The sequence below is a fragment of the Panulirus ornatus genome, chromosome 34 (genome assembly GCF_036320965.1).
Source record: "Panulirus ornatus isolate Po-2019 chromosome 34, ASM3632096v1, whole genome shotgun sequence".
Taxonomy (NCBI): Eukaryota; Metazoa; Arthropoda; class Malacostraca; order Decapoda; family Palinuridae; genus Panulirus; species Panulirus ornatus.
The window spans coordinates 16,233,410-16,257,937 of record NC_092257.1 but is presented as its reverse complement, the minus strand read 5'-3'; the positions used below and the strand labels follow the sequence as shown (position 1 = coordinate 16,257,937).

The 24,528-nt window shown below is 43.9% G+C and overlaps 2 protein-coding genes across 2 annotated transcripts in view; one reads left to right on the top strand and one right to left on the bottom strand.

The window, feature by feature from the left end:
• The window catches only part of LOC139759937 (uncharacterized), a 30,647-nt gene extending 24,428 nt beyond the window's left edge, over nt 1–6,219 (top strand). Inside the window, exon 4 of the mRNA XM_071682590.1 lies at nt 549–6,219. Coding sequence (XP_071538691.1) covers nt 549–1,024 — 476 coding nt within the window. The 3' untranslated portion in view covers nt 1,025–6,219. The remainder of the gene's footprint in view (nt 1–548) is intronic.
• Nucleotides 6,220–8,468: 2,249 nt separating this feature from the next.
• LOC139759936 (uncharacterized protein CG3556-like) overlaps nt 8,469–24,528 on the bottom strand; it is a 185,587-nt gene continuing 169,527 nt past the window's right edge. The window contains 8 exon segments of the mRNA XM_071682588.1: nt 8,469–13,427; nt 14,278–14,432; nt 15,204–15,334; nt 15,924–16,015; nt 17,089–17,260; nt 17,262–17,300; nt 20,894–21,054; nt 23,788–23,934. Coding sequence (XP_071538689.1) covers nt 13,366–13,427; nt 14,278–14,432; nt 15,204–15,334; nt 15,924–16,015; nt 17,089–17,260; nt 17,262–17,300; nt 20,894–21,054; nt 23,788–23,934 — 959 coding nt within the window. The 3' untranslated portion in view covers nt 8,469–13,365.

Below are 24,528 nucleotides of genomic sequence, written 5' to 3'. Positions count from 1 at the left end.
TCGGGAGACCTGATAGATATATGAGATACCACTGAATGATAGATATCTACTTAGGGTATCTACTTAAGAACAAAAGGAGCGTGTGCTTGAAACAGGTCTCGTAGGAACAGATATAAAGAACGCAACGCGAAAGGTAGCCTGGACGATAAAGGAGGAACACAGCTGTTTGATTCTAATGTGTGTGAGACAAGGGAAGGAAGACAGTACACCAGATATCTTCGAAATTATCAGTTTCATTAAGATAAATAGACACGAAGCGTGACACTGATAGATAAAACAGATCGAAACTTCTTCAAGCAGGAATGTGAGGTTTAGTGAGGTGTAGTAGCAGCCAGGGACGTCTCAGTTAACCATTTTTATTGGAAGCGTCGCATACTGAAGAGGTTAAAAACTGCCATAGAGCCTAAGACAAGCCTAAGAGGTACTTCCTTCGCTAACGGGTATGGCTGATGGAGGCGGAGGTGTCATTGTCGAGGTGTGTGTGTGTGTGTGTGTGTGTGTTTTCAACGTCCTGTTCAGCTGTGGTTAATAGAGGTGTCTCGTTTCAGAGGGCGATGCAGAGGAGAGTAGCGACGCTAAAGAAGACGCGGCAGAGGAGAGCAAAGAAGAGGAATCAGAGAGTAAAGAAGAGTCAGCAGGGGACGAAGGCGGGAAGAGCGCGGAAGAAGAGAGCGTAGAGGAGGGAAGCAGCGAAGACAAAGGAGAGGAAGAGGAGAAGGATAAGGCGGAGGAGGAGACTACGGCGGCGGCTGACGACGAAGCAGCAAGCGAGGACAAGACGGACGAGGGAGAGGTAGAGAAGGAATCGGAGAAGGAGGAGGCGGCGGAGGAGAAGAAGGAGGAAGACGAGGAAAAGTCCGCAGAGGGAGGGGAAGAGAGCAAGGAGGAGGAGAAGGAGAAGGAGGAGGAGGAGGCAGGGAAGGAGACGACAGCGGAGGCTGAGGATAAAGGAAAAGAGGAGGTGGGGGAGAAGGAGGAGGAGAGCGGAGAGAAAAAAGAGGAATCGACAGGCAAGGAGGAGTGAAGACGAAGCACTTGGGGTTTTTATATATAAATAGTCTCCATATAAATTCCTCCCCAAGTAATTGCCTGAATATATATATATATATATATATATATATATATATATATATATATATATATATATATATATATATATATATATATACATATATATAATTATATACGATATAAGTCGGTCCCTCGGCCCCCCTGGGGGAATTCCGACATCTGGTCCAGTATTCAGCTGTGATGAATCGTTCTGTCTCCCTGTGACTCCCTTAGTGATCATAGTCTCTTGAACTGGAGGGGGATTTTGTCCTGTTTGCAAATCAGTTCGAACGGAAAGTAAAAAAACACTTGTCTGTTTCGAGATGGCTAGCCAGGAGGAAGGAAAGTGGGGGAAAACGATCATTGAGGAGAAGAGAAGTGGGATTCGAACCCATGGCTGAAGCTCAAACTTAAAAAAAAAAGGACCCCTCATCCAAAAATTCATTTAGGTTTTGGACCTAATCATCGACTTAGGTTCGAATCTGGGAAGTGAGACAATCTCTCTCAGAGTTTCGAGTAGGAGAACTACGTTCGAATTCCTGGACCAGGTCTGTCTCTACGGTTCGAATTCGGGGTTCGTCTCGCGAGTCTCGTGTGTATTCGAACACCATAACCTTGAAGCATCTTACACTGGGACACCCTGTGTTCTTGGGACATCTTGTTCTCTTATACACTCTGACATGGGATACGTTCCCAATATTCTAGGACTCAGCAAATTGAATCACCCTGCTTTAGGGAGCCCACAATGGGACCTGCAAAATTGGGACCTCTTACCCTGGGATAATCTATGGGTCATATTTTTAACCTGGGATATCCTATCTTTAGTAAACTGTATCCTGGGACATAGGATATTCAGCCCTGGGACATTTTACCGTCCTGCCCTAGGACATTCAGCTTGAGGACATTCAACCTCTTGTAAGCCCAACCCTAGTAAACCCAACCCTAGTACAATCAACCCTTGTACAATCAACCCAAGTACACCCAACTCTAGTACACCTAACCTTAGTACACCCAACCCTGGTACATCCAACCCCGGTACACCCAATCCTAGTTGACCCCCCAACCTTAGTAAACCCAGATCCAAGTACACTCAGCCCAGGTAAACCCCCATCCTTGGTAAACCCAGTAATACGTAGACTCACCATCACGCTTTACGAGGTGTCATTCTTTCTTCCGCTTCAGCTTCAGTTATGTGTTCGTCTGCCAAGGCCGTCTTGAGGCAAGGGCTGGGTCAATCACTGAGCAATCACATGTCACTCCTGAACACTTCTTCTTTTCACCGTAAATGCGAACGACATTATGGACGAAAATCACATATCATCGTCACTGAAATTAGACCCCCACACTGCTGTGCTAAAGAGACAGGTCTGTCGACTGGACTCTGTCCTTCTTGCTATTTTCAATCAGCGTTTTAATCATATAATCAAACGATGAAATCATTGGCAACACGACCGCACAATTATGATTAACTTGCACAGTTATTGCATGTACCACTTTGGGTGTGAGTCTAATGTCACCATTTTTCCTCTCGACTTGTTTTTGTTCCCTATCGTGTATGGAAGGGCTAGCCATCGCAATGGAGTCTTTTTTTAAGTCTCTGAAATTCATTTTGAAACTCTTGTGCCGAACATCATTTCTTGCAAACGCCTGAGAACCAACCAAAAAATAACAAACCCCTGACAGTTACATAGCTGAACGTCTGCCGAAAAGGTTATGTGTGTATATTTTGATGTCTCATACCCTCTGTTTCCTTGAGCCTCCTATGCTTTCGCCCTTCACATACTTGGATCGGTCCAGTAAGCGATGACGGCCAGGCATGCCTTGAGCCACAGGTCCACTGACGTATGGTACAGATATCGACTCGAGTGACACTCGTCTGTGGTGATCATCTAACGTCGAGAGATCGAAGCAATGTAGGACGGGGTTCTTCTTGCAGATGTGGTGTACTTTTACTGATGTCTTGGTGGGGTATTACCTTTGCTCACCAGCTCCGTTTTCTCTTGAAGGAGATGTCTATGTTGGCTACGGCTTCCGCCTCCTGTAGGCGTACTTGACAATAGGCTTAAGCACGACAAACATTTACTTTGTCTATAGCAATCAATTCTTCTTTTTCTTTTCTCAATCTACGATGGTAAAGTTTATGACAAATTATCAAAAAAAATCTCTGCAAATTGTCCGACTTCATTTTCGTTACGGTTAAGTGGCTCTAAATGTCGCTTCATTGGGGTATTGTTCCTCAGATCAGTGGGTGACATGCACCCTCTCTCTCTCCCATCATTACAATGGGATTGGGCAAAAAGGGGATGGGAGATTAGGATTAGTGAACTGCCCCTGACGTCTAATATAATCGGGCCTGGGTGCTACCATTTGATGAAACATATCATTATGCCTTAGTTGATAATAAGTCCATAATTAGGATAAAGAAACGATGGACAACTGCCACTGGTGTTTCGAGAGTGGTGATGGCAAGTGGTGGTGACAATTTTTTCCTTGTGAATGTTGTTGTAAGAGGATGTGTATGCCAGATGAGAGAGGTCGTCAGGATGCGACTGTTTCCTTCCATTAGTCTCTGTCTCTACCTAATAACCTTAGTCAATCTTCACTACTCCCAGTTTTCTCATGTAGCGTACCCAATCATTATGACCTAGGCTAGATGGGAACTCATTTAAAGTTCCGATTTAATTTCAACGATTCGATCTGTCAATATCCATTCGAGCCTTCGTCTAATCAAAAGAACCAATGATAGAGATATATATACATATATCTGCTTTACTCACAAAAGGAAAAACGGAGAGGTTATTAGGACACAATTATTGTTAATGATATATAGATATAAAACAGCCATGAGAGAGCTAGAAAGACCTTCAAATCGAAAATGATATAGTTTGGTATACTTCAGCGGTACATAGTGTAGGGAAGTTAACAACAAAAGTTTATCTGTATTTCATGGAAGATGTTTCCTCACCCACCCACATCTGCTGGTGTCAAATATGACCTGTTTACCATTTAATTTCGTCTCTTGATATTCACTTTTATGTCATTTATTCTGACTCTCATGATAAAACTGACTAACGTGTTGATGATATTAATAGTTTATGACTGGAGTCATCATCACAAAGGATAAGAAAGTATATAAATAAATTTTTTCTGAGTGTAATAATGACAAGATTTACTTTTAAGATAGGAAAGTTGATGTTTCAAGATTTAAAGACCAAAGATTAGTGTACTTTTATAAAGAAATATTACAGCAGCATCATCAAGAAAAAAAAAAGCAAAATGTATCTGACGAAGGATGCGTAGTGGGGGTGTTTTTGGGTGAATGTCTTTATGACTTTTTAGTTCCCCCAACTTCGAGAAGTGACTGAGGTTGCACTGCCACAATACTAGCATAGCAATGATTCGGTGTCAAACTCTAGAATATTGATCATGTCACTCTTGGAACCACTACGCTGCTCTCTTGTTGAACGTCTTTCTAGCCGAGGAAACATAGAGATTTTTATATTTGGTATAGACACCCCTTAAATAAATCTATTTTGATGGAAATTTACGAAGATTCTTACATTAATTCATCTCTGCTAATGGTAAAAAGTTAATGGCTTATTTCTTATAGATTATTCTATAGCGGAGTATGGCTGTAATATATCATTATGGAAGATAACTTAGCCAGATTACGTGAGATAATCTCATGTTTTGAACGCAAAAGAAAAAAAAGCTTTTGAACCTAAGAAAGAAACTTGTCTTAGATCTCCTCTTCACATAAGTTTATTCCTCTGTATTGCATCGGGTTAAGCAAGAGCCAATTGCTTTCTCTTAGCGGAATTAAGTTAAAAGTTAACATGTTAAGTGAAAAGTTATATATATATATATATATATATATATATATATATATATATATATATATATATATATATATATATATATATAACAAAAAAAGGAACGTAAAGCAGATAATAACGAAACACAATTTGAGCGATAGTATATATAAATACATATATATACATATGCTAGCAACCGCCCCCCCCCCCACCCCCATCCCCCCCATTTGCCTTGAACATAGCCTTTTGCCTTGATAAAAATAAGCTTTAGGGAAATTTGTGATAGGCGCTATGTTAAGCTTAGGGTATAGCTATGTTTAATACGTACGTAATAGTTTTCACGCTATGCTAACTATAATGCCCGTATGCTATGTTGTGCGAGACCTATGATAATTACAGTTCTTTCTAATTAATCAAGACCCATTTATGATTATATGAAACTGATAACAATTAGGATTCATATAATTATGTGACTCGTGATAACTATGGATTATGATGATTGTGATATGATAATTGAATATAATTCATGATAATTACGATTATGTCATATGTGTGGCTGATGATAATCAAGTGTGAGTTATGAGGATTATATGAAAGATCTATGATAACTGTGTGAGAATTATACTAATCATTCAAAACATGGTAATTATAACCCATGCTTATGAGTTATGAGATACATGGGAGACTCATGATTAATTACATTTCATGATGGTTTTGAGAGGATGATTGTAATACTCATAATTAATGTGAAACGCATGATGATTATGACAAATGATTATGTAAAACTCATGATCATTATGACACGGTGATTATCTGCAGTTCATGATAATTAAGTACGACCTGTGATAATAGCACGAGAAATGACAATTACTTAAGTGATTATTCGTCTAGAATACAAAAGAATGGTCAAAAAACTCATAATTACGTGATTACATCTTGATAATTACGTGAAGTATCATGCAAATTACTCGTCATTATCATTATGTGAAATTCATCACAATTACACAAATTATCATAATTATGTAATTGGTTCATACTAGATTCCATGAGTCTCACATAGATGTAATAAGTCTTTGAGATAATTACAAGAACTCACGATAATTACATGAGGCTCCACCTGAGGCTCATGATAATTGAATTATTACATGATAATTACATGAGGCTCCACCTGAGGCTCATGATAATTGAATTATTACATGATAATTACATGAGGCTCCACCTGAGGCTCATGATAATTGAATTATTACATGAGAGTCGTTGATAAATAGTCCTGAGTTAGGTCTTCTGTTTGACAATAAGTAGCAACAAGTGTGAAAAATATTCTTCCTCTTCAATAAATTATAACTAGAAGGAATTTATGAGTGTTTGTGTGACCTGTTCTTACGCATTTAGTCACTAGCTCGAACTCTATGGTTGACACAAGAAGAAATGGCTATGTGAACAGTGGGTTTTTCGATTCTGGAAGTGTTTCATCTCTACTCTTACTGGAATCAGGTTGAATTAATGTGATGTATGATTTCAGAGAGAGTTAAGTAGAGGGACGATTCCCCTGATAGATTTATGAGAAGGTTTCTTCTAATTGATCGAAGTAGATTGGTAGGTTTGACTGATAGATCGAGGTAGATGGTAGGGTTTCCCTGATAGGCAGAGGTAGATAGAGTGGGAGCACATGGGAAGGACATAATCTAAAATCAACAATGTAATGTTGATTATAAAGGATAAGGGAAAATGAGATCCTAAGTTCTCAAATGGATTACATATAACATCAGAGTTTCAGCAGATCTTTGAAACTAAGGTAAACTATTGAAGTAGATGCCACAAAAACAAGATAAACCAGAGGAGAGTTGAGATCCCATAACAATACGAGTTGTGGACAAATGAGACGGGATAAGGGACGAGGAGTTAGCTGTCATCCCACAGGGTAAGTCTAGACAAACAAAATCACGCAACAGAACTGGAAAATTCAAAGAGATCATGTCCCCTACAAAGTGGCAAACTACATCTACAGACGCGTGTGTACGCAAAGGCGTCCAGTGATTCGCTCCTCTCTCTCTCTCTCTCTCTCTCTCTCTCTCTCTCTCTCTCACACACACACACACACACACACACACACACACACAAACACACACACACTTTCCAGCGACGGAAAGAAGTTCCACAACAATGTTCTTCTCACCCTGACTCCTCACATTATCACCTGTTACAAACGTATGGTCGTAAACGCTCGCTTATAAACGTTTTTGTACCATATGACACAGCCCTATATAATTAACTAAATATCCCTCTCAGAACTTGAATGAAATTTGATAAATTAACCACATTTATCAACATTTAGCAAACAATCTCTTCTCTCAACAGACCTCAACATATACGAAGGAAATTCCATGTACTGAAATTTGCTTCGTCTATGAATGAAGTTGCATGTTGATATATGGTAAACAACGGTGTCTTACCTTGTGTTTACGAAGTAGGATGGCGGTAATAACCTTAGCGTTGTGTGGCCCTCTGGTGTCGTGATGCCTTGGTCAAGGTACGCAATCACTTCACTGGTTTGACACAGAACACGCACAGTGAAAAGCTGTGAGGTTCGGCTTCGTTGAAACTCTATGAATATGAATAAACCATCGTATTTTTCAGCGAGTTCGCTCCGTGAAGCGTTCACAGCCACAAAAGTTACTTCAACTGATGTAGACGAGAGGAGAATGTAAGCTTGCGACTCGCCTGAACGAAGCTGTATCGAACCATCTGTCTCGAGAGTCAGAGAAAGAGAGAGAGACAGACCGAGTGTGGGACGACACAAAGCTGAGTCGAGACTGTTCCGAGCGTTCCGTCTTGGCTGGCAGAGACTGTGTGTGGGTTATAGGGATTCGCATGATCGAAGCTGTACCGAAGCATGTGTTTCGTTAGACACACGCCTGAATGAAACTACCAAACTCACTATCTCGACTGGCCTGTGACACACCAGGTCGAAGCTGTTCCGAACCCTCCAACTCGACGAAGCAGACAGAGAGAGAGTGTTCGGATACAGCCTCGACCAGGGGCATAACAACACCTCGGTACTTATAGCTCGCTGCAGGAGGAGTTGTGTCCGCTATACTTCGACTCCACCACAACTGAAAACAATAACAATAACAAGAGGAAAACACGTCTTCTTGTTCTCACTTGATGTAAACAATGTTAGCCAACTCGGTCCTCCGTAACAACCCGTTTGGTCGTTAAGGGTCGTTTGCTAACGACAGTTCTTACTTCCTTCCCCTAAGCTTTTAGGTGATTTAAAGGGAAAATGATGCGATCCTTCTTTATTTGTTAATCTTATTAGATGGTAAATTTTTTTCTAGACCCTCATTGGGATTGACCGAATTTGAGCCTTATTCATTCATTGTTCTTGGATTCGTATTTCCTTCCTTAGCAAGGTAGCGTCGGGACAGCGGCCTAAATTGAGCTCTACGCACCTCTCACTTACGTGTGATATACAGGAACCACAGCTCACCAGCCTGTGGCACTCCAAACAACTGCCATATGATCGCTTTATATGCCCTGCTTCAGCCTATCTATCTATCTATCTATCTATCTATCAAGGTTATGGACAAGAAAACACGATCGTCAAACTCTGCGAGATCTTTATTTACACTTTGGTCAAACATCTCACTCGGAAGCAGCTTAAGCTTTTACGCGATCTCTCTCGTTTACAGCTTAAGCTTAAGCGAGTCACTCGTTTACAGTTGTAAACCATGAACGTATATAAATGTAAACCAATCACCCGTACACCATTACAGACTCATAAACATCGAAGGTACACCTTAATATCAGATGAAATTCAAAGGCAAAAAATGAAAGAAAAAATCTATCATCACGACTTACAAACAAAATGTTTTTCTTTATACATATTATCAAAATGGTAACAAAAGCTATATATATTTATATGTATATATATATCCCCCTCACCCGAGTATAAGAAACGATATACCAATGTGGAAAATGATATACAAACATTGGAATAACCATATATCATATAACATGTAAGAGACGTACACGTGTGTAAGCATATTCATCACTTCATTCTTCGGGAAAAAGATCACTAAAAAAGCAAGAAAGAAAAAGATTGGAAACCTATGAGGGGAAACCATGATGAAAATAAGTGACAGAGGAAATAGATCGGAGGTGACACTCGAGCTCTGGAATACACATGACACTTGAATGTCCCAAAAGAAAATTATTTAATAAGAAAGGAAAAAGTTGGACCAAGTGACAGGGTTCAGTTATAACACAAAACAGGTGTGGAAACTACAGCCACTGCAACAGGTTTGGCGGGGTTGTAACGCCGACCCGCTACGTAACAAGACTGGAAAGAAGTGGAGGAATATAAAGACAAATACATAATCTACGACGTTTACATTCTCTATTACACAGATATTCTTCCCATATTTATTTTTTTAAACTCAGTTACAATGAAAGACACTTATCTTAGCTATTGTACATATTACTCAGCCTAGCTTCCATGAATAATTATGCATATTATATCAATCCACAAAGTCTTTTTATTTTTTTTTATTCATTTTCCTTTGGTATACGTATGTATAAATGATTATGCATGTTTTAATAGAAGCTCAGCCTGGCTAGTTTTGATTCTTATGCAAAAAAAAAAGAAAGAAAATAATCATTTTTCTTAACTACTTGTTTACAGCAATCAGAGGGGCTGTTGTTGGGTAGTAGAGACGCAAGGGGGGGGGGGTTTAACTAGCGAGGAACAGAGTGGGATCAACCCTCACTACTAAACTGGCCAGTTCTCATCGTTAGGTCAGGCAAGGTCAGGTGAAGTCAAGTGGTCATTAAGTCATAACAGTTGATCACTCGACCTGATTGAGCCTTCAGATCTCTGTTGTACAGGTCGAGGTCATGCACATATAATGGGCATAACTGAAGGTGTATAAGCATATATATATATATATATATATATATATATATATATATATATATATATATATATATATATATATATATATTTCTTTTTCTTTCATACTATTCGCCATTTCCCGCGTCAACGAGGTAGCGTTAAGAACAGAGGACTGGGCCTTAGAGGGAACATCTTCACCTGGCCCCTTTCTCTGTTCCTTCTTTTGGAAAAAAAAAGGACTCTTTTCTTTTTTTGAGAAGGGAGGGGGGTCTGTGAAACATCATGTTACCCCCATACCATCCGTGGATAATGCCAGCTAATTATTCATCTAAACAGCTCCTCCGATCCATGAGTGAGTATTTGATGTGCACCAGCTTCGTGTGACAACCCGCAGGCCATACCGGAAGTGACGTAACACCAATAGCATTAGTTCTCTGGCTCTTGTCTTTTTATCATTCATGACCTTCTTTATTCTCTTTGGCACACCAAAGATGGAGAAGTAGATAAGTGTCCAGAGCTTCATTGCCGACCCAATCATCGTCAACTTACGATCCCTCATAATCTTCATCCACAGACGTCAGCCAATGAGAGCACACAGACAGACAGACAGACACACACACACACACACACACACACACCTCTTTGATATCTCTCCTCTGTGGGATGCTCCACCCTGGATCAGAGACACATTTTGTAATCATGCCAGACAGAGAGGGGGAGGCAGGAGGAGGCAGGAGGAGGAGGAGGAGGGCAGATACTAAAACATTTAACCTCCAGGGTTGTCAACTGCTCGTCAAAGTACCTGTCTCACTGTCAGTGTAGAAACTGAGGTTCTTAAGACTTGAGAGGGTTCGTGGGTATACGTGGGTCTTATGTCCCTCTTGGTTTTGGATCCTATGGTAACGAGGGACCTCCCTGTTTGCTTGTCCTCCTCCTGCTGCTGTGGTTCTCTCAAACACCAGGTGTTGTTATAGGTTAATGCAGCGACGAAGCACGTAGTTGAGCAATGACGTGAGTGGATGACACGATGACTATATCTTACCATATTCCCGAGGGTCGTGTGAGAGAGAGATAGAAGGTGACATTGTCCCTCACGATTCATGGAAATGGGTGTGTCAACGAGATTGATGATGCAGACAGAGGTGATGCTCTTTCTGCCCATAACCCTTCGTTACCTGCGGGTGAATGACTTCCCTCGTTAATTACAAGTGAATGACCCCTCGGTACCTGCAGGTGAATGACCCCTCGGTACCTACAGGTTAATGACCCGTCGTTAATTACAGGTTACTGGCCCCCCCCTCAAGATCCCTCGTTAATTACAGGTTAATGGCCCCTAGTTAATTACAGGTTAATGACCCCTCGTTAATTACAGGTTAATGGCCCCCTCAAGATCCCTCGTTAATTACAGGTGACTGGCCCCCCTCAAGATCCCTCGTTAATTACAGGTTACTGGCCCCATCAAGACCCCTCGTTAATTACAGGTTAATGACCCCCTCAAGACCCCTAGTTAATTACAGGTTAATGACCCCCTCAAGACCCCTCGTTAATTACAGGTTAATAACCCCCTCAAGACCCCTCGGTAATTACAGGTTAATGTCCCCCTCGTTAATTACACATTAATGGCCTCCTCAAGACCCCTCGTTAATTACAGGTTAATGACCGCCCTCAGTACCCGCAGGTAACGATGTACAAAGCGTCCTGGATGGTATAGAGGCAAGATCTCCTCCTAGATCGCACTTAAAGATGCCATACAAAACATATCATATATAATCATACGTGAGGAGGAGGAGCTCTGCATCCACACGCTGGCGGTGAGGGCTGGACGAGAACGGCTCTCTCTCTCTCTCTCTCTCTCTCTCTCTCTCTCTCTCTCTCTCTCTCTCTCTCTCTCTCTCTCTCTCTCTCTCGCAGCGGGATATTTGCAACGCAAAGAAAACGGGATGTGCATCACTTGCTTACCAGTGGCTGGTCACTCTCATCCCACCGAACATGAGCTGGATAGGACTTTGGTCTCAATGAACGCAGGGCGGTCACCCGATAGGGACGACTTGTGAACGCTAAACTCATCGGGACATAGACCTTTTTGAACGCTGGACTCGTCCCAGCAGTAACGTTTGTGGAAAATTGAACTCGTCCAGATAACGGCCTCCTCTGTGAAAAGTGGAACTCACTCGTGACGTTTGCAAGCGTTCAAATTCCATCCCTTGGAACTTTAAGTCTTAACCCAGTCTAGACTTGTCGGAAACAGACTTTGGAAATCGGGTCCAAATTTTCTTTCAGTATAAAAAAAAAAAAAAAATGGTTTTGATGACTTCTCCCGCTACTCCTGCAGTGTTATCAAACATCAGAGTTTTGAAAGAACAAAATTAGCACTTGCTTTCAAAAATGTCCGACGGACTTCACCTCTGAGTTTGAAAGTCCATCTCCCCTGCTTTCAATCAAGTCTTTTACTTCATCTTTTCATCGGTTGGTCGACTGTGAAGCGACCATCTGGTCAGACAAAACCAGACGAAAGAGCCAAAAATCGAGACCCCCTAAAGAGCGGAATATGACGTCGATTTCTGGAAGGAGGCTGGAAGTCAGAGAGAGAGAGAGAGAGAGAGAGAGAGAGAGAGAGAGAGAGAGAGAGAGAGAGAGAGAGAGAGAGAGAGAGAGAGAGAGAGAGAGAGAGTCTTCATAGGTGTGGAGTGAAGACTTGAGGCAAATAATCTTAGCTGTTGGGGGCTGGCTCCAGTCCATAACTTGGACGTTAATTAACGGTGTTCTCAGAGAGGTACTGGAAGCCAATACACCGATCGTTGAGGTGGGTTGGAGGCCAAATGACGACCTCTGACACGAGCCAAAGACCAAATAACGCCATCGGAGATGCACTGGAGGTCAAGAGGACAATGTTTGAGGTCAAGCTGGAGGCTCACTTGGTCAAGCTAGAAGCAAACTGGAGGTCAAATGATGAAAGCTTGAAGGCGCGCTGGAAGCCAAAGTATCATACCAGGGGGTCGCTGGAAACCAAGTACCGAACCAAGATGGGCGTTGCTGACGAAATGAAGAAGTCTTGAGCTGTGCCAGTGGAAGCCAAGGGTCTGAAGCAAAGGGTCTGCGCTGGAGGCCGAGGTACGAAGCCGGGAGACGTTCCAGGAGGCAAATATATATAATGGTCTTGAGTATTCCTGGCTGGAGGTGCAATCGGTTGAGGCTGCGCTGGAACGCCTGGGGTAAGAGATGGAGCGGCGCGCTGGAAGCCAGATATATATATATACATATATATTTATTTACACACACACACACACACACACACACACACACACACACACACACACACACACACACACACACACACACACATACCAAGCTCGGAGGCAGGCCTATACACGGGTCTCGCTTTCTAAGGCCATGTTAGAGAAGAACTGAGGCTTGGAAGAAAGTCCTGGAACAGATCTGTCTGCCGGAGGAGTGATCGCCGGAGGAGCGATCGCCGGAGGAGCGATCGCCGGAGGAGTGATCGCCGGAGGAGCGATCGCCGGAGGAGCGATCGCATTTATTTATGTCTTCCAGGGCCAAGCGATGATGGTGGTGGTGGGGGATGGCGCGTGCGCGTGTGTGTGAGGACTATATCTGATGGAACCAGAAGAGGAAGTAGTCGCCATCGTTGACAATAGTTTCCTGAACGCCTGTGGGGAAGGTAGATTCTTGTTTATATATATACATTACATAGCAGTACTGTAGGAGGGTGGTGTATCGTATGCCAAATTAGAATACCATGGTGCATTATGTCATATAAGGGATGTTGTGATAAGTCGTGCCATATTGGAATATTATGAGATATCATGCTATAGTAAGATATTATACTAAATCATACCATATTGGAGTATTATGATATATTATACCATAGTCGGGTATAGCAATAATTCATACCATATTGGACTATTATGAGAGATCATACCATATTGGGATTTCATAATGTATCATACCATATTGGGAATGTTTCGATTAATCATACCATATTGGAATATTACCTTAAATAAGGTTGCCCATTTGACCCTGCGTAGCAGAGCAAAAGCAATCTTCATGTTTTATTATCATAAAGAATAGCCAATCCCTCTATTTTTCTCCCGAAGGAAAACTAATCCCCCGTCCCTCTCCCATGGCATTACCAATCCCTCTGTCTCTCACCCTCTCCCTAAAGACGGGCCAGTTTCTCCCCCACCCCACCACCCAATCCTTTTCTGCTTCATCCTCTCCTTCAAAGAACGAAAAATCTCTCTTTTTTTTCTTCCCACCCCCTTCCCAGAGAGAGAGAGAGAGAGAGAGAGAGAGAGAGAGAGAGAGAGAGAGAGAGAGAGAGAGACACCCCACATCCCACCACTTAAATACAGTCTCTCTTTCTTAACACCCCCACCACCCCAAGAGAGACACATCCCCCACCCCTCTCCCTTAAGTCCAGTCTTCTCCCCCCCCCATCTTCATCCTCCCCCACTCCAATAGACACCCTCCTTCTCCTGCTCCCCCTACTCAACTCACCTGTGCCAACGACGAACTTGTTATCCGGTTTGACTCCTGGTACAGGAGGTTCTCTCATACGGAAGAGCAGCCAGAACCAGTAACCCAGCTTCTGTTCCTTGGCCCCAGCCAGCGTGTGGATGTACAGGCCATGACCCCAGTGGGAGGCAGAGAACCTGTGTGGGTGGATAAGATGGGGGAGGCAGATAGAGTGAGAGAGAGAGACAGAGATAAGTAGAGGGGAGTAGATAACTTGGTGGAGAGGGTGGATAAGGTGGGAGAAAGAAATAGAGAGAGATAAGTAGAGGAGAGGAGTGGTGGAAACTTGGTGGAAACATTGTGATGAAAATGCGGTCGGGGAAAGGCTACTGGAAAACTTCGAACCTGGATTTGAAAGGGATGGGAAAGGCTAGAGAGAACTTATTACGGAAGTCTGTGTTCTCTAGGAGATAGATAACCTGGAGATAACTGTCATATAGCAGAGGTTACAAACCTTCTTTACGAAAAAGGTAATACAGAACCATTGTTTACAAGGATTAAAGAAAAGGAAGCTAGTTAAAAAAAAAAAACGTATTATAGAATAAACAGAGAACAGGTCAATACTGAACACAGAAAGTAGATAGATCAATCGCGAGTTAACGTAGATATATATATATATATATATATATATATATATATATATATATATATATATATATATATATATATATATATATATATATATATATATAGCAAAGACAAACGAACATCACTTCAGAGCATAGGAAAAAAATTGGATATAAATTTGTATTTTAGTTAATGTAGGACAAATACATCACCAATAGACATATTAAAGGTCTGTAGGTCTGTCTAGATGTGTGTGTGTGTGTGTGTGTGTGTGTGTGTGTGTGTGTGTGTGTGTGTGTGTGTGTGTGTGTGTCTACCCCTCCTCCCAGTTCGGTACTCACACAAAGCGGTCGTCCTGCTCGGCTGCCATCTTCATGACGGTGAGGAAGGTGGTGTTGACGGGCACTGTGAAGGTCAGGTTGTAGTTGCTAGTGGCGTTGTTCCCCTTCCAGATGATGTAGGTCATCTTCACCTGAAGGAGGAGGACGTGGATGTAGCATGGTTACTACCCTTAACCACCACCCTCCCCACCAGAGATGTGAGAGACTCTGGTATGGTTTACCCCCCAGAGATGTGAGACTCTAGTATGGTTTACCCCCCAGAGATGTGAGGCGGTAGTATGGTTACTACCCCCAGAGACGTGAGACGATAGTATGGTTACTACCCCCAGAGATGTGAGACGATAGTATGGTTATTACCCCCAGAGATGGGAGACGGTAGTATGGTTACTACCCCCAGAGATGTGAGATGGTAGTATGTTTTCCCCAGAGACGTGACTGTAGTGTCTTCTCCAGAAAACCCCGTCCTCAGGGGGTGCCATGACTGACATGGGTTTGGGGCGTGTGTGTGTGTGTGTGTGTGTGTATGTGTGTTTGTGTGTGTGTGTGCTCAGCGTGCCGTTATTGGCACTTTCATCGTGTTCATCAAATCACTTATGACTCAGTCTAGGGACACAGACCACACCCTGCTAAACTATCATTAGTTCAACGAATCCAAGAATCTAATTATATATTCCTATATCATCCCATGATCGCCCCTTACCATCTTGCAGACGCCCTTACCATCTCCTCCGAGGTGGTGTTGGAGACGTCCTGACGGGAAGGTAGGCCAGAGGGCACGGGTGGTGTGTCCTCCGGCATCTCAAAGTCGTCCACTGAAAATTTGAAAAAAAAAAAGGTGCAATGTTTACATCAGTCCCCCCTGCCTTGTACACCTTTGAAAGAAAATGGAATTATTTCTTTTATACAGATTCTGAATCACATTCACAAAGTTACATTTACAAAGTTACATTTACTAAGTTACTATGACTAAAACTTCTTAAGAAACTATTTAATTGTATTTATCCTAAGACGTCAAAAAACAGAAAGTTGACGCCAAGGAGAAAAAAAAAAAGAGATTTGAAAGACCATTTGAAAAAAATATATATATAACTTAGGATCGAGTGTATGAAAAGGTGTTGGAGGATGTATAACAATGTATTCTGATGCCGTTGCTCATGGTGATATAGAGAAGAAAACTTGTCCTGTCTTCAATAACATAGAGAGGTGAAGAGATCATGTTTCTTTAAGACCCTAGAGCTGGCTTCTTGCTTAGGGAGGCACTTGGCTTCGAGGAAATAAATTATTTACAACTGGAAACTCAAACTGGAATTAATAAGATAGAAGTCTCATAGATCCAGAGGTCTACAGAGAACAGATGGTTACACTCCATCACCAGAGGAGGCAAACCCAAAGACTAAGATGTACTTAGCTGCAAAAGAAAAAGGAAAAAAAGGAACCCCAGAAGGTTACAGAAAACGGAACATGGTACAACTGGAACTAGAAAGCTAAAGCAATGTCAAAAAGGCATTAAGTACGTCTTCCATAGACTCGTAAGGCTAACATCTCCTTCCAGAACCGAGTCCTTGGAATTCCAGAAGCACATTTCAAACGTCTTCCAGACCTATTCCAGGAGTTTCTGAAAGACCCGACTCCCTGGCCACGGAGAGCTGGGTGATGGGCGCCAAGTGACCATCCCATCACCCCCTCCATCATCATGACTAGGGCGCTGGAGACGGGACTACGGAGAGCTGGGTGATGGGCGCCAAGTGACCATCCCATCACCCCCTTCATCATCATGACTAGGGCGCTGGAGACGGGACTACGGAGGGCTGGGTGATGGGCGCCAAGTGACCATCCCATCACCCCCTCCATCATCGTGACAAGGGCGCTGGAGACGGGAGCTTACCAGGGGCGTCGTCGCTGTCGACCGTGTCGTGGGTGACGCGTGAGCAGCGTCGGAGGGCCACGTCCAGCAGCGTGCGGCCCCCCAGCAGCGGGAGGACGGCGTTCGTGTCGAAGAGGCTGCCGAAGGATCCGTCAGGACGCTGGTGGGATATGACGTACTCCTGCGCCCGCGTTCGCGTTCCACGACCCGGCCAGCTGGCTGGACATCATGGCCTGGGGGAGAGAGAGAGAGAGAGGGACTGTGAGTGAGTGAAGGAGAGAGAGAGAGAGAGAGAGAGAGAGAGAGAGAGAGAGAGAGAGAGAGAGAGAGAGAGAGAGAGAGAGAGACAGGTCATCACCGGAGGAAGAAGGACCAGGAGGGAGAGAGAGAGAGAGGCTCTATGGTGAGAGGTGAGAGGAGGAGGATGATCCAGACATGAGGGAGAGAGAGAGGGAGGAAGAGGCAACGGTCAGGGAATGTTGGGTTAGTGTGAGGGAGGGAGGGAGGGAGCCCCACCCTCCCCGTCTGCAAGGTGGTTTACTGAAGTAACTGGTTACCTAAGTAACTGGTTACCTAAGTAACTGCTGGGAAGGCGGCCTCGATCACTCTCCTGGGACGGTGGGTACGATCTTCCTAGTTTACCACGGCTGAGTGATTCTCTCTCTCTCTCTCTCTCTCTCTCTCTCTCTCCCCTCACACACACACACACACACACCCTTCTTTTTTCTTTCTCACCTCTTCACAGCACTGTTACCCCTCTTCCTTCCTTCCTTCCTTCCCTCACACCTTTCCTCTCTCTCTCTCTCTCTCTCTCTCTCTCTCTCTCTCTCTCTCTCTCTCTCTCTCTCTCTCTCTCTCTAACCCCCTTCCAAAATCAACCCCCTCCCTCCTCCTCCCTTACTGCACCATTTAGTAGTTTACATGGTCGTCCGGCAGGTGGCTGGGCGACCCCCAGTACCAGCTTAGCGTTGAAGAAGTGCAGGGAAAGTGTAATTGGACTCTGTGTGTGTGTGTGTGTGTGGTGTGTGTTGTGTATGTGGACCATATCTTCTTTACTCCTATGTGTGTACACACACACACACGTACGAAGACCTAAGTTCCCGTACAAGACACAAAGAATACATTGGACAACAGCCACTCACATGTGGGCGGGCTGGGAGAGGGGTGGATTTTCATCTCCATATCCACAGCCTGCCCCTCCCATAGCGATACCTGGGTGAAGACGACAGGAGGATGTGTGTCCAGTTTCTAAAGATGATGACCCTTGAATTCTTCCCCACACACCTGCTGTACCCCGGCTATGGTGGTGTCAGGCCAATCTGTATACAAACACACACACACACACATATATATAGCCTTTTGTACAGTGTGTGAGTGTGTGGGTGTGTGTGTGTGTGTACACCACCCGGGAACTCTTCCCTATTGTATCGAAATCTAATTCTATATCTAAAGAAAGTTCGTTCTAAGTTTAATTCACACTTCATAGAAACCTTTGAGGTGCGATAACCATTTGAGTAATATAATCTAAGCCAAGATATAACTTAAGTTTAGTTAGGTAGCGTATTTGGTACGGGGGGATCAGGTGTGGTATGGTCTCTTATAACACTCTAGTTCATATATCGATCATTAAACTGTTAAGGCTTGTTGAATGTCAAAGAACCAAATCGTTTTAAAACGACACCACTGAGTGATTAAGGGTCAACCCTTATGACGAGCATTGTTCAGTGCTTAAGGGCCCCATTCCTCTATTAAGGACACACCATTTCAACACTTAAGGGCCAACCAATTAATACGCACACTATTCCATAATTAAGGGCCAATCCCTGAAGACGTCATCATCGCTCACCAGAAATGCTGGGATGGGTGGAACGTACAAACCACAAAGTCACTCACGAATTCAGCCCTTAATCACCCAAGACAAGAAGAAGAAATGGCGACCAAAGTTTGAACAATGAATTGTAAACTTTGGTAGCAATCCAGACACGGGTCCTTCCACATAACTCAAGCCTTGAAGACAGCGTTAAACATACGAATTAAAGGTAAATGGAAGAAGTCTGTGTGTGTGTGTGTGTGTGTGTGTGTGTGTGTGTGTGTGTGTGTGTGTGTGTGTGTGTGTCGAGTGAGTGAATTGTTTTAATGAAACCAAGAGAGGTATAAAAATCTGCCACATGTGTGGTGTTCCCAGTAATCATAATTCTTTATCCTTCACGTTGTCTTAAATACGTCAAAATGACTTGACACAGAATGAAATAATAGAAATCTGTCTCTTGATGACTGATTACTTAATTACATTATCGAGCCAGACTTTTCAATACTGATTACTTAATTACATTATCGGGCTAGACTTTTTGATAATGGTTATTTGATTACATTATCGAACCATACTTTTCAATACTAATTACTTGATTACATAATCGAGCCAAACTTTTCAATACTGATTACTTGATTACATAATGGAGCCAGACTTTACAATACTGATTCCTTGATTACATTATCGAGCCACGTCCTTATCAAGTTAACATGACCCACAGTAAGAGCCCAAAGGCTGGGGCAAGACAGGAGTACGGCTCTTCACAAAAGACGCACCTCAGACACCGAGAGGCGAAGAGGACACAGGATAACGAGCGTCGGTCGCCCCAAGAGACAATATACACTTAACTGGAGAAACTCTTCTTTCCCCACCGAAAGAAAAAAATTTTGGTCAGCCCCCCCCCACGCGTGGCCAGACTCGTGTGTGTCTCTTTACGTTCGCTTGTCGTAAGTTTCGCTAACTCGCGCGATTACGTAAAGACGTTTTAATGAAGCTCTTCATCCTGTTGTTGTTGTTGTTGTTGTTGTTGTTGTTGATGAGGGGGGGGGGAGGGGAGGGGAGGGGGGGGTGAGAGGAATGGGGAAGTGACGAAGTTTGCTGAGGGGTTAAGAGTAAGGGAGAGAGAGAGAGAGAGAGAGAGAGAGAGAGAGAGAGAGAGAGAGAGAGAGAGAGAGAGAGAGAGAGAGAGAGAGAGAGAGAGAGAGAGAGAGAGAGAGGTGGATAGGTCAGACACTGGGATGGGATAAGGGTATGTCTTGGAGTGGGGGGGGGGGGATGTGGTTGTAGAGATAGACATGAGGATAGATAATTTTGAGCTACAGAGACACACACACAAAACAAGCTGCACCATTATAATGATAGACAGGTTGTTCGATCTGAGATTGGGGTTAATTGGCAGAATACCTGCTAATGATCACTGAGGACCCCCATGACTATGAACTTTGACCTGACATGGTCATCAATGGATAAGGGTTACGTAGTGTTGATTGGCCCTGACCTCTGACCTGGCACAGTTATCAGACAGTAAGGGTTACAATTTGACCCACCGTCACCACTCAGGACAAGAACGTGTCATGTGACATGACCCGTGACGTCATGTTGGGGGGGAGAAGAGAGGAGACCTAGGTGATGACCTGGTGATAACCACGACCAGGTCAAGTGACCAGAAAAACCAACAGGACGCTGAAAATATGGCCTGTGACCTAATGACCTGAAGGTATGACCCCACAAACTTACCCTGACCTGAAGGGCATACTGTAAAAAAAAAACAAGGACCTGTGTTAGGACCTGTAAATCAAGCAGGAGTATTGACCTGAAGGGGGCATACTGACCACCTTCTACCTGTAAAAACCAAGGACCTGGCTCTGGACCTGTAAATCAAGAAGGGGGAGAGGAGGACACTGACCTGAAGGGGCCAACTGACCCCCTTCTACCTGTAAAAACCACCAAGGACCTTGCTCTGGACCTGAACATCGGGCAGGAGGGAGGAGGAGGAGGAGAGAGGGCAGTACTGACCTGAAGGGCGAGAGCTGTGGAGTGCAGGTTGCCGTTGAAGGAGCCATCTGCTGCCTGATGGTGCAGGAGGGTATGAACGGCGTGGTCGATGAAGTGTCGCAGGTCGTGGCGTCTCTGGTGCTGGGCGCAGTGGAGGGCCAAGATCACCACCGACAGGGTATCTGACGAAGGCGCAGAAGGTTGAAGTGGGTGGGTGGATGTATAGAGGGAAGTGGGTGTTGTAGTGGGTGGGTGGATGTAGGGGGAAGTGGGTGTGTGGTGGGGGTGTGGGTGGGTGTCTGTGTGGTGGCCAGAGAGAGAGAGAGAGAGAGAGAGAGAGAGAGAGAGAGAGAGAGAGAGAGAGAGAGAGAGAGAGAGAGAGAGATCGACGCAGACACATACAGTCACCCACAACAAGGTGGGTAAACAAGAACATAGGAGTATGTAGATTAGGGGGCAATAAAATGGTATGACCTCTCGGGGGGGGTGGAAAATTATGCCATTATATGACTTACAGTCACCTGGCGTGTGGCAATTTAAGGTGCTAAATCATATGGTAAAGATGACAATCATTGCTTTACGTAAGAAACAAAAATGAATAATGAATATCATTTATCATTTATCCTGAATATCATTTATCATTTATCCTTTATCTTTATTCCTTATCGATCTTGCTATGTTAGCTAGTTTGTCTATGTACCCATGTGTCTATCTGTGTATCTATTTTTCTATTTGTCTATCATCTACCTACATGCTTATCTATCTATCTATCTATCTATCTATCTATCCTTCTATCTATCTCTCTGTGTATATATCTATCTATCTGTCTATCATCTACCTATATACCTATCTATCTAACTTTCTATATAACTATCTATCTATCTACCTATCTATTTTTCTGTCTATCTATATATCTATTTTTCTTCTCAACATCTACCGCTTGAGAAACATCACGCACACATGTTTGGAGACTCTCGCCCAGTAACGACCCTCCGTGTCCTCCAAGATGTCATTTTGGAGGCGGAGGGAGTGTGATGACGCCCACTGCTCTTTTGGAGGGTGTTGATGAGCGCGCCCGCACACACACACACACACACACACACACACTACACACACACACACACACTACACACACACACACACACAGCTCGCCTCTCCACTATACGTAGCGATAAGGTAAAGTGATCCTTAAGAACACATTACCTTATCAGGGGACCGTTTGGGGCCAGACCATGGCTGTGTGTGTGTGTGTGTGTGTGTGTGTGTGTGTGTGTGTGCCAAACATCATGGCTCATTATGGTCCGTTATTATGCCAATGGCTTCTAGACGCTATGACCGCCTCACACCCCCTCCCTCCTCCCCCACTCTACTCCTACCACGGCGCCGTGACCCCCCCCACCCCCTCCCCCCCTCCAAGCTTCAGTAACTAAAGGCCAATCGAAGATACAAAGCTTCTTGGCTTGTAGGCTGGGTTGATACAGCTGTTTATACAGCTGTAGTCGCGGTGCCTACATCGCCATCGTAGGCATACGTGTCGAAAGCTGAGGAGGAGATGAAGGAAGAAGAAGAAGAATAAGAATAAGAAGAAGAAGAAGAAGAAGAAGAAGAAGAAGAAGAAGAAGAAGAAGAAGAAGAAGAAGTAGAAGAATAAGTATAAGAATAAGAAGAAGAAGAAATAGAAGAATAAGAATAAGAATAAGAAGAAGAATAATAATAAGAAGAAAGGCAGAGAAAATGTGGCAGATGAAATTGATATATGTATGGAAAAACACAGATGATTCATGTGCAATAGATGGATGGGGGGAGAGGAAAGAAGAGGACGATGATAAATGATGACAAAACGAAGCGAAAGGCAGGACATCAGAGACCATGGATGAAAACGAGCTTTGGAAATTCGAGCAAAGAAGCGTCCTGATAAGACAGATAGATGAAGGCAGTGTGAGGCGAACGAGGTGTGAGGGGGAGAAATGATGATTGGGAAGAGAGAGATAAAGATAGAACAGGTGCCTGGGAGAACAAGGGGAGAACACAGAGGGAGAGTAATAGGGACAGAATGAAAAAAAAAGAGAGGAAATGATGAGAAAGACACGAGATAAGGAGAGGAAACAGAGCAGAGAGGGAATGGGACATCAAGATCATAAAACTAAGGATGATAGAAAACACGATGAGAAAGAATAGGAGATAATACACATTAAATAAATTGTGAGGATTCCATACTGCTAAATAGGATTCACACTCTTAAATAGGACTCCACACTCTTAAATAGGACTCCACACTCTTAACTAGGACTCCACACTCTTAAATAGGACTCCACACTCTTAAATAGGACTCCACACTCTTAAATAGGACTCCACACTACTAAATAGGACTCCACACTACTAAATAGGGCTCCACACTGTTATGCAGGACTCCACACTATCGCAGACTACCACCCATATAGCCCCAAGACCAGCCAATAACCACACACCTTTACGCTACCCTAGACAACCACGTCAACGGCCCAAGACTACGACCAGTCTGGACTACAGCATAACAACGAGCGTCGCAGTCCAGCGCATCTTTACTACACCCTTCGGTAACGAAGCGTCGACTGCCGTGCCCCTACGATTGTGGGGCGCGCCCCCACCACTGGCTACCGTGAGGCTCAACTGTATCGAACCCCTGTCGCAATCGGCCCTCTCTCTCTTATCACACGAAGTGACTCGCTCTCCTTAAGCTACTGCAGATGCAGAGGTTTTTTCGCTACTACTACTACTACTACTCCCACTACTACTACTACTACTACTACTACTACTACTACTACTACTACTACTACTGCTGCTACTACTTCTACGGCATACATTCCCTCGTGAGGTGGGATGACCGAAGGACTGAGGAGGACATTCCCTCGTGAGGTGAGCGAGGGACAAACTTACCTATGGAGTGGATTTTGCTTTGGTCCGTGGTCATGTCGATGAGTCTGCGGACCCTGGACTTGCGGACGTGGTGGCCCGCGGTGCAGATGGAGAGCTGGGCGAAGGCCACCTCGAAATCCACGACCCCTTCCTGGTGACCCACCATAGCTGCGGGGAGGAGGAGGAGGTCAGAGGTCACACTGTAGTGGGGGTGAAAGCTGATGATGATAATCATGATGGTGAATGAAGGTCAAGGCGACCCAGGGTTTGCAAATGAGGTCATGGGGTCATGGCCCTGATATGAGAGAGAGAGAGAGAGAGAGAGAGAGAGAGAGAGAGAGAGAGAGAGAGAGAGAGAGAGAGAGAGAGAGAGAGAGAGAGAGAGAGAGAGAGAGAGAGAGAGAGAGAGAGAGAGAGAGAGAGAGAGAGGTTATGAGAGGCGGGAGATAAGAGATTAACTCATAAATAGGCGTGGTCTTGGGACTCATTAGCCTCATCCTGATTGGCTACTCGCCAGGGGTAGTGGACCAATGAATAACGGCACGTCACCAAAATAAAAAATATGGGCGTGGCCTTATGAGTCATTAGCCTCTCCTTGATTGGCCGCGTGCCAGGGGGGAAAGGGTGAAGGGGACGCCAATGACCAATTGAAAAAAATAAATTGAAAAAAAAGGGGGTAAAAAAGATTTTCATTTATTATCAGATTTCCCCGCCAAGTTTATTTGGAATTTTTTCATTTTTTTGCACATTAGTTTTGGAAAA